Below are 11170 nucleotides of genomic sequence, written 5' to 3' on the forward strand. Positions count from 1 at the left end.
TCAACCATTAAAAGGAATGAAATCTTGCCATTAGTGGCAACATTGATGGATGGACCTTGAGGGCAATATACTAAGTGAAAAAGTCAGACAAATATACAGATACAGAGAATTGATTGGTGGTTGTCAGAGGCAAGCATGGGAGTGGGGGAGAAATGGGTAAATGGCTTTTGTTTGTTTAAATAAACTGAAGTTAATAAAAGGGGCCCTTGGCTGGCTCAGTTGAAAGTGCATGCTGTGGTCGTGAGTTCTAGCTCCACATTAGGTATAGAGATTACTTAAATAAACATAATTATTTAAAGAACACTAAAGGTATCTATTAAAGGACTGTTTATGAGATAATACATATAATGCATAGCAGTGCTATATTGCTTTTTTATTATCAGTTTGTCAGAACAGTATTTCGGGCACAATGGACAAAGTTATTTGCCCACTGACTGTCCCTTTTTCTCTTTCTCCTTCTTAACAGATCCTTTCCAGGTACCTATCCCTTGCCCTTGTAGCCCATGAGATTTACAGATGTTAGTCAAATTCCCAGCTCCAGGGATAGACTCTCAGTGGACTAAGCCAACTGTATTTATCTACTTCTTCTTGCTAATAATAGGCAAATAATCCAGTGCTGGTTAATTCAATCCCAGGAGAGCACTGCTGGAAATTTCCAGAAAAATTCTAATTTTTTTAAAATTAAGTTTTTGTTATTATTATTATTTTTGAGAGATAATTTCTGTCATAATGGGTTAGAGAAAGGGCCTAGTGTTGTGGAGCCCAGTGTGGGGCTCAATCTCATGATCCTGATTCATGACCTGAGTTGAAATCAAGAGTTGTACACTTAGCCAACTGAGCCACCCAGGTGTCCCTCTCCTTATTTATTTTTTCTAGAAAGATGATTTTTTTAAAAGATTTTATTTATTTGACAGAGAGATCACAAGTAGGCAGAGAGGCTGGCGGGGGTGGGGGAAAGCAGGCTCCCTGCTGAGCAGAGCCCAATGTGGGGCTCCATCCCAGAACCCTGGGATCATGACCTGAGCCAAAGGCAGAGGCTTAACCCACTGAACCACCCAGCTGCATCCCCCTCTCCTTATTTTTAAAGACAGTGACAGAAAACCAGTCTTGCTAGACAAGGGCGGTGTTGATTTTTCTGCTAATGCTAACAACTTCAAGTGGTATGATGGGGTAATGTGCTGGAAATTGAATCATCAAGAAAAGTGATTCACTGTAACTCTCAAAGGAATAATTTATAATTTAAAGGATCTGCTGATCGAATACTGAAATGGGGGATCAAAGGAAACAGAAGATCCCAGGGAAGGGTAGGATGCAAATAGCGATGTAGGGCTGCTATACAAAGTACCACCAACTGGGTGGCTTACAAAATCAGAAATCTATTTTCTCACAGATCTGGAGGCTAAGTCCAAAATCAAGGGGTTGGCAGGCTTGGATTCTTCTGAGGCCCTCCTCCTTGGCTTGTAGATGGCCATTTTTATGTTCACATGTGTCTGTCCAAATTTCCTCTTCTTATAAGGACACCAGTCATACTGGATTAGGGCCCCACTAATGACATAATTTTAACTTAATCACCCCTCTAAAGACGCTAGCCTCTATAGTCACATTCTGAGGTTCCAGAGGTTATATAGGACTTAAACATAGGAATTTTGTTTTTGTTTTTTTAAAGATTTTATTATTTATTTGAGAGAGAATGAGCAGGCAGAGGGAGAGGGAGAAACAGGCTCCCCACTGAGCAAGGAGCCCAATACAGAGCCCAGTCACCAGGACCCTAGGATCATGACCTGAGCTGAAGGCAGGCGCTAAACCCATGAAGCCACCCAGACACTCCTGTTCTTCAGAATCCTAATGGTAAGAATGCTATTTGGGTTATTAGTAAATAGCTGTTTTCATTTTACATTTAAGTCTGACCTTCGTAAGTTTCCATTTCAAGCCAGGAAAAAAGCTCAATCAACACTTATGAAATGTTAATTTTTTGAATCAAAGAAATGAGCTTTGAGAATAACAGGGATCAGCAGACCAAGGAATGAATGTGGTGGCTGTTGGTCATGTTACAGGATTCCTTTTCCCTTAGTGTCCCTGGTTTCTGGTCACACCTCTCTGAAGAATGAAGAGGTTAACCAGACGAAGTGGTGGGCAGCAAAGCAAAGTTTATTGAGCGATTGTACAAAGCTCCGGAAGAAGGAGGGGACCCGAGAGGGTTGCTGTTGGAGGTCCTAAATCTAGGGGATCTTATGGGCTTGCTGGCAGGCTGTTTTAATCTGATTACCCTCTATGCGCCAGCCATGCAATCACGTTTTTGTCACAGGCTCATCTCCCCATTAGGCAGTTGTTCACGTGGGAAAACGGTGGAAGGCTCCTTCCAGGGCGGTGTAAAATCATTTTAAGGGTGGTTTCCTCTTAGGGCAGGGGCCCCTTGTCCCTGCCTGCCTTTCTTCTGACTATCCTTTATTAGTCATTAGCTAATACTTAGTCCTTAATTAGGAGTTCAAGTTCTGTTGAATGCAATAGGGTAAGATTTAACATAGCAGGGATACTCAGAAAAAGCTTCATGGACACATGGAATAGAATGTGGCAGAATAGAGCAGAAGTTTATTTCAAGGGAGCGTTATATGAGCATAATAAATAGCATAATATAAAAAAGAGCCTGACTTATAATAACAATTCATATTTGTAAGTTTTATAGGAGTTCTGGGTTGAGCCTATGCTCTCTCTGTTCATGCTGAGATTAAGCCATGGATAGGTTTATTTGGAGCACTGTGGAGCCAATGTACCTGAGGATATATTTGCGCGAGGGGCTAAAAAGGCTTTTAGGAGTCAAAGCTCATGCATTTGGTTTAAGGCAATGTCAAGAACTGTAAATAATCTGAGATTTTACTCTACTGGCAAGCTAAAAAGTTAGCCTGCCACATGAATGTTGGTAGAAGATACGAGACTCTTGAGTCAGAAATGAAGCAGAGTTTATTACAGAAACAGGAGTATCCTTAATATCAGCTTTCCTGGGAGGAGGAAGACACCCGTTCGTAGAGTCCCAATACCCTGCACATGCAGTAGGTTGCATTCTAGGAGAGGAACCTTCAGCTTAGGGAACCTGAACCTTTTATGATGGACAATAAGCGTGTTTGCTCTTTGCTCCAGAAGATACTATTTCTGTTTTCTAAGGGTGTTTGCCAAACAAACATCTTGAAGAGACAGCCCAGAACAAAGGGCAGTCAGGGCCACAGTCACCCTATGTGTAGAAATGTCAAATTCATGAAGAATTATCTTCAAATAGGCAACTGGGCTAGTGTCTGAGGGACAGCATCATTCCGAGTGCCTGTTATAGTAGCCTCGCATCCATCCTTGCTCCTAGAGATTCAGGCCAGGGCTCTAATCCAAGGGGGCTGTGATAAAAGAAAAAGAACTAAAGGGACCATGTCATTAAAACCTTGTTGAGTCATTGCAAGTGTAAAGACTTCTTGGCACCGGTACAGTTACTTTGAAGAACTGATGAGTTTGACTTGGGTACCAAGAGGAGGCAGCACCACACTTACACAAACACTACTGCAACAGAGGAAGAGAATGGAAGATGCTACTTAGTAACCAGAATGATGTGTTCATAGATGTTTATGGTATTCCAACAATAGCCTGGATTTTGTCTCTAAGAAATTAAAAACTATAAAGTTCTATCAATATTTAGTGATTTCTGAACTATCTGAAAGAACTTGGGGGTATTAAGGAGCATAGGATTTTTTTTTTTTAAGATTTTATTTTATTTTATTTTATTTTTTTAAAGATTTATTTATTTGACAGAGAGAAATCACAAGTAGACAGAGAGGCAGCCAGAGAGAGAGAGAGAGAGGGAAGCAGGCTCCCTGCCGAGCAGAAAGCCCGATGCGGGACTCGATCCCAGGACCCTGAGATCATGACCTGAGCCGAAGGCAGCGGCTTAATCCACTGAGCCACCCAGGCGCCCCTAAAGATTTTATTTATTTGACAGAGAGAGAGAGGTAGGCAGAGAGAGAGAAGGGAGGAAGCATGAGGAAGCAGAGCAGAGAGCCCGATGTGGGGCTCGATCCCAGAACCCTGGGATCATGACCTGAGCCGAAGGCAGAGGCTTTAACCCACTGAGCCACCCAGGTGCCCCCATAGGATTGTTTCTTAATCATTATGCCACATTATCACAGAGGATGGATGATATTTACCTATGGCACATTCATGGTCACCACCGAAAAAACCACCAAAAAAGAAAAAAAGGAAAAAAAAACCCCAAGCAATTTTGTATATAAATGAAGAAAATTGCATTACAAAATACTTTGTTAAATGTTCATCTAATAATAGTATGAATACAATAATAATAAAATCAGGGGGCCCTGGATAGCTCAATGGGTTAAGCATCTGTCTTTGGCTCAGGTCATGATCTTGGGGTCTTGGGGTCCTGGGATGAACCCCAGCACTGGCCTCCCTGCTCAGCGGGTGTCTGCTTCTTCTCTCTTCCTCTGCTTTCTCCCCACTTGTTGTGCTCTCTCTCCAAGAAATAAATAAGATCTTTAAAAAATAAAATAAAATCAGCCATTTAAAAGTCAAGAAGATACTGCTTGTGTATTTTTGAAAATGTCACAATTCTCCCCAACCTCCATTAACATTATTAAAACAAGTTCATACTATTGAAAACCACATAAATCAACCTTATTTTATTACTAAAATAAAAACATAAAATTGGTAGATTGCACCCTCACCCCCTCGTTACCAATGTAAGAAGGACTTTTACATCACTTTGAGAGCTCGTCTTTGGCCATTGTAACTATTAGGTCTCAATTAATAATAATGCCGAGTGTCCTCTCCGGCTGCTTGAAGCTCGACCGCCATCATGAACGACACAGTAACTATCCAGACCAGGAAGTTCATGACCAACCGACTACTTCAGCGCAAACAAATGGTTATTGATGTCCTTCATCCTGGAAAGGCAACAGTACCTAAGACAGAAATTCGGGAAAAACTAGCCAAAATGTACAAGACCACACCAGATGTCATATTTGTATTTGGATTCAGAACCCATTTTGGTGGTGGCAAGACAACTGGCTTTGGCATGATTTATGATTCTTTGGATTATGCAAAGAAAAATGAACCCAAACATAGACTTGCAAGACATGGTCTGTATGAGAAGAAAAAGACCTCAAGAAAACAGCGAAAAGAATGCAAGAACAGAATGAAGAAAGTCAGGGGGACTGCGAAAGCCAATGTTGGTGCTGGCAAAAAGTGAGCTGGAGATTGGACAACAGAAGGAGTAAAGATGCTGCAGTGGCTTTATCTTTGGTGATTGTGCAGATTTTTCATGAGAGGATTAATAAACTAAGAATGTTAATGTGAAAAAAAAATAATAATGCCTAGAGACATTTTATTTTTGTGTTACTATAGATTTGGATGCATTCATTTGTAATTCCCTCATCTAGTCATGAACAAAAATTTGAAAAGTGACTCAAAACATGAAAGTAGGGGCGCCTGGGTGGCTCAGTGGGTTAAGCCGCTGCCTTCGGCTCAGGTCATGATCTCAGGGTCCTGGGATCGAGTCCCGCGTTGGGCTCTCTGCTCAGCAGGGAGCCTGCTTCCCTCTCTCTCTCTCTGCCTGCCTCTCCATCTACTTGTGATTTCTCTCTGTCAAATAAATAAAATCTTTAAAAAAAAAAAAAAACATGAAAGTAATTCAAAACGGGTGCCTGGGTGGCTCAGTGGGTTAAAGCCTCTGCCTTTGGGTCAGGTCATGATCCCAGGGTCCTGGGATTGAGCCCAGCATCGGGCTCTCTGCTCAGCAGGAAGCCTGCCTCCCCCTTCTCTCTGCCTGCCTCTGCCTACTTGTGATCTCTGTCCGTCAAATAAATAAATAAAATCTAAAAAAAAAAGAAGAAAATAATTCAAAATGGCTACAAAGATAGGCTATGGATTATGTAGAATTCCCTGCATGTCAGCTAGAATTTTAACCCTTTCTTTCTCAGGAACTCGTATTGGAATGCATATGAGTGATTTTTTTTTTTAAGGTTTTATTTATATGTGTGTGAGTGAGTGAGCGAGAGAGCACAAGCAGGGGGAGCAGCAGGTAGAGAGAGAGGGAGAAGGAGACTCCCCATGGAGCAGGGAGCCTGATGCTGGGCTCAACCCCACGACCCTTGGATCATGACCTGAGCTGACAGCAGACCAACTGAACCACCCGGGTTCCCTGAGAGTGATTTTCAAATCACTCATAAACGTGTGTGTGTGTGTGTGTACATAAATCAAAACTCTGATGACTTACTAAATTATTTGTGATTACTTCATATCAGAACACACAAATGTGGGGCGCCTGGGTGGCTCAGTGGATTAAGCTGCTGCCTTCGGCTCAGGTCATGATCTCAGGGTCCTGGGATCGAGTCCCGCATCGGGCTCTCTGCTCAGCAGGGAGCCTGCTTCCTTCTCTCTCTCTCTGCCTGCCTCTCAGTGTACTTGTAATTTCTCTCTGTCAAATAAATAAATAAAATATTTAAAAAAAAAAAAAAAAAGAACACATGAATGTGTTATTTCACCGAGGTTGCAAAACACAAAAAACAAAAACAATCCCACAGGATCATTCAAGTCTTAGTTCTTGAGCCCCCTTGTACTAAATTCACATTTATACCAACTGTTCACAAAACAATCTTTGAAGGAAAACTACGTGGAAGAAATAATTTTATAGACTTAACATTTGGCTTTTATTATGCTACTGAATTGTAACAAACATGTGGAAATACTGGCTAAGAGAGCCGTGGATGAAACAAAGCCAAGTGAGATCCAACAATTATGGCTGATATTAAATTGGATGAGTCTTCTCTGTGTTGAAACAGGAGACAAATGCTTTAGAAGACTGTATGAAGGCTTACGTGTGAAAAAAAGAAGCAATTATTTTTGCTTTATTTGGCGTTGGGCAGGCTTCAGCTGGAACAAACTGTATTTAATTTTCATGTCATGCTGTATAAAGAGAAAAAACTTGGAGAGTGTTCAGAGGAGAGCAGCAACTGATTAAAGGTTTGTAAAATTAGACCTATGAGAAATTGTGAGAAGAAGTGGGCATGTTCAGTCAAATGCAAGACATTCAGGCAGGATGAACAATTACCTACAAGTATGTAAAGAGATGGTTCCCAAGCCTGAGGTTTAGGTTAAACAGAAAGTTAAATCATAGGATTAAGAACACAAAACAAAAACCAGAGCAAGGGAAGTTAGAAACTAAATATTGTAAGAATTAAAAAACTTTTAAGAAACTGATGAATGGAGCAATCTATAGTTTGAACTTCTGCAAAAATGATTATGAAAACAATTCAATTTTGTACTTAGTTAAATAGAAATAATTTAGAGGGCGCCTGGGTGGCTTAGTTGGTTGGATGTTTGCCTTTAGGCTCAGGTCATGATCCTGCCAGCCTGGGATCAAGTCCCCAATCCGGCTCCTTGCTCAGCAGGGAGCCTGTCTCTCCCACTCCCTGTGCCACTCCCCCTGCTTGTGTTCTCTCTCGCTCACTCTCTCAAATAAATAAATAAAATCTTTTGAAAATAATAAAATAAAAAAAATTTTAGAAAATAGAGAAAGCATTCAACGGATAGCATTAAAAAGTAAAAATCTCTAAGTGACATAAGTCAGACAGAGAAGGACAAATCTCAAGATTTCACTTACATGTGGAACCTAAAAAAATAAAACAAATGAACAAACAAAACAAAACAGAAACAGATCATAGATATAGGAAACATACTGTTACCAGAGTTGGAAGAGACTGGAGGGGTGCCAAGCAAAACAGGTGAAGGAAATTAAGAGATACAAACTTCCAATTGTAAAATAAGTTAGTCAGGATGGTGTAATGTATAGCACAGGAAATATAGTCAAAAGTATTGCAATAACTGTGTATGGCGACAGATGGTAACTAGATTTATCATGGGGATCATTTCATAATGTACAAAAATACTGAATCACTATGATATACATGTAAAACTAACAGGGTATTATTGTATGTCAATTCTACGTCAATTAAAAAAAGGTAAAAATCATCAGCTCAGTATGAGGTATTTTTAAGAAAAAAATATATCTGGCGGTCTTCTTTAGGATCCAGGATAACAAGAACAGAAAGGAGCTCTGATAGTCTTTGTGCGCCTAAGGGTAGTTCCTCTGCCTGTGTATGGTGGAGAGGCAGTATATTTAGCAGTTTCTTTGACCTCCTGGGGAGGGGGAGATTTACCAGGAATCCTCACCATGACACAGTGATTCTCCAAAGTGGTCGTGAACTATTAAATTATTGTTTGTCCAGGGGAAATAGTTCTCTCTCTGAAGTATCTTCTGCTTTTTGGCAATCTTCTTGGGCAAAGCATGTAGACAAATATTTACTCCCCAGTTCACACTCTTTTACCCCCTAAATGCAGGGGAGAAAGATGAAACCACAAAGTGTACACCATCTTTTACTTTAAAGTGGTTCTATTAGCCTGATGATAATTTTTTTTAACTTAGAAATATAGATAATCTGGGCACCTGAGTGGCTCAGTGGGTTAAGCCTCTGCCTTCGGCTCGGGTCATGATCTCAGAGTCCTGGGATCAAGTCCCGCGTTGGGCTCTCTACTCAGCAGAGAGCCTGCTTCCCCTCTCTCTCTGCCTGCCTCTCTGCCTACTGCCATTTCTCTGTCAAATAAATAAAATCTTTAAAAAAAAATATATATAGATAATCTAACAATAGTCTCACTTAAGTGTTCTAGTTCCCTCTCTGTGTTTGGCACTTGAACCCTGTTTACTACGATTCCAACACCAATCACAATGTGTGTATGTTTTCCCCACACTAAGTAATTCTCAGACCCCAGCTGGGTATCCTACAGTTAGTTCAACTTCATTCTGACTCTATCTACCTGGGATAGCTTCACATTCCAGTTAAAGATTCTGACTGGCAAGAATGCCCCCCAGTCAATCGTAAGTCCAGGTTGTTTCGTGGGTTTCTGACTGATGAGCTCTCACCTAGAAGTTCCCACAGCCCTGTCATTGGATTCGATTAATTTGCTAGAGTGGCTCACACGAGGAGAAACATTACTTACTGGATCACTGGTTTATTTTAAATGGATAGGACACCTCCAAGGAGCTCTGATTCTTGCCTTCCCTTATGCCAGTTCCATAGGACCTCCCTAGAAGACACCTGACAAGTTACTGATCAATTCAGTTAATGCAGAATTCTGTTGATTATATCACAAAAGGGCCCAGATCAAAGTTGTAAAATCAGGCAACACCCGCAGATGTGCACTATCTTTGAGGATACCACCCCTCCCCCCACCAGCTCTGGTGATAGAACAATTCGTTGCAGGGTTTCACAGGGCAAAGTCCTGTCAGGACATTGTGAGGAGGCTGTTAACAAGATCAAACAAAGTCCCAGACAGCACCCATGTCTGTTGGGCCTAAACAGATCAGTGATAAAGCAAGTATGGTATCTGTAACATATTTAACTACTGCTGAGATCCAGGTTAAGAGTGTTTACAGAGTAGTTCACTGTACTAATCCCTTCATTTTTAAAAATAAAAAGTGGTGGGGCACCTGGGTGGCTCAGTGGGTTAAGCCTCTGCCTTGGGCTCAGGTCATGATCTCAGGGTCCTGGGATCGAGCCCCCCAACAGGCTCTCCGTTCAGCAGGGAGCCTGCTTCCTCCTCTTTTTCTCTCTACCTGCCTCTCTGCCTACTTGTGATCTGTCAAATAAATAAAATCTTTAAAAACAAAGAACAACAACAAAAAAAAAAAAACTTTGGATCTGCTAAAACATTTCAATGAGCAGCTGGTGAAACCATTCCTTGCCATGCCATATGAAAGAGAATTTTTTCAGTAATATACATCAATACATAATATACAATAATACACATCAGACTAAATTAAAAAGTCTAATGTAAGTTTTATTTTAAATATCAATATTTATAATGTTAGAAATTATATCCTCAGTAAATATTTAAACTCATGGTAAAAATTTGGGGATGTCAACTTAAAATTGTATAAAAAGGTGTACAGTTTTTCCACATTCTCTTGGGGTCATGATTTTTTGAGGGTCATTGTTTTAACCCAACCATTTCTGCCTCCGCAGGGCACAGAGAGTGAGTGCTCCATTCTGGGCATCAAAGGGGATGAACAACTAATGGGGGGGGAGGTAGGCAGATTGAGAACTGAGCTGGGGATCTGTGATGCCCCTGTGTGATGTGGTCACATGAGTACCCTCTTCTGGTGGCTACACCTGGTGCTCCTGTCCTTTGATATAACTCAACACTAGTTAACACAGAATGAGGCAGCCAATGAAGCCTAGGGACCTTCAACATCCAACTGAATCATTCCCAAGTGACCAGAGCAGTTCAGTTCTGCATCAAGACTGACAAAGTCAGAGCCTCCTGGGGACATCATGGCTTTCTGCTTTCTCTTTGCCCCCCTTTCCCTTCCCCATTGCCTTTCAGCCTCTTAGAGAGAGCAAGGACATTGCTGTGTTCTCCCAATTTCACCAACATTTAAAGTGAATGTTGACTACCAAGTAAGGGAGTTGTTAAACCCGTCTGCCAGAAATAGAGAATGTGGTGGAAAGACATTTTTCCACCCCTCAGAAGGTGTATGCACATCTTCTCAGGTAGATCTCATGGGACCAGGGACTTGGTTTACAGCAAAGACGCTCAGCTTCTCTGTCATTTCACACTCTCATTCTGAGGAATGATCTCAAGCACTAATGCAACACAACTCATTGCTGTGCAGAGTGCCTAATTTTATTTTTTGGAGGGGCTTCTCCCACCCTGTTGATTTTATTTTGATCACCTCCATTTGTGTTCTGTGTTCCACATTAGGATCCAAGTAGGTCTCTCTGCAGTTGGCCATTTCCCCACAGCCAGGATCCTAGATGCAGACTGTCTGAGGTCTCAGAAGCTTGCTTTGTAGGGGTTGTTTGCATGGTCATCTTGGAGTGGTGTTGCTCCATAGCGTCTGCTGGGTCTGGCCTGGCTGCTTTTGGCTCTCAGCCTACGGCAACGGCTGAAACTTGTGGGCCCTTCTTGCCCTCTTCTTTCTTCTGGAAGTGGTTATAACTTTAGGAGAGTATTTTTTTCTTGAACTCATGTGAAATGATCTTTTTACCTTCTTGTAGATCTTTAGCACCTGGTAAGGCAACAAGGTGAGCCCAGAGGGCACTGAGTTGGGAGGAGGGAATGG

The 11170-nt window shown here is 41.5% G+C and overlaps 2 protein-coding genes across 3 annotated transcripts in view; one reads left to right on the top strand and one right to left on the bottom strand.

The window, feature by feature from the left end:
- The window catches only part of TMEM60 (transmembrane protein 60), a 216442-nt gene that overhangs the window by 102990 nt on the left and 102282 nt on the right, over window positions 1-11170 (bottom strand). Inside the window, exon 7 of one of the 2 annotated variants that reach the window (XR_009352811.1) lies at window positions 9865-11116. The exons of the other annotated variant lie outside the window; for it this stretch is intronic. The gene's annotated coding sequence lies outside the window, so the exon portion shown is untranslated. Of the gene's footprint in view, window positions 1-9864; window positions 11117-11170 lie in introns of those variants that run through there. 2 annotated transcript variants of the gene reach the window in all.
- On the top strand, window positions 4809-5360 carry LOC131829296 (small ribosomal subunit protein eS24-like). Its single transcript, XM_059170934.1, has one exon. The coding sequence runs from the start codon at window positions 4847-4849 to the stop codon at window positions 5237-5239; it is 393 nt and encodes a 130-aa protein (XP_059026917.1). The 5' UTR covers window positions 4809-4846; the 3' UTR covers window positions 5240-5360.

The sequence above is a fragment of the Mustela lutreola genome, chromosome 4 (assembly GCF_030435805.1).
Source record: "Mustela lutreola isolate mMusLut2 chromosome 4, mMusLut2.pri, whole genome shotgun sequence".
NCBI classification, from domain to species: domain Eukaryota; kingdom Metazoa; phylum Chordata; class Mammalia; order Carnivora; family Mustelidae; genus Mustela; species Mustela lutreola.

Bases quoted from the DNA above. Each gene is read 5' to 3' on its own strand.
- LOC131829296 (XM_059170934.1), top strand. From the start codon at position 4,847: ATGAACGACACAGTAACTATCCAGACCAGGAAGTTCATGACCAACCGA.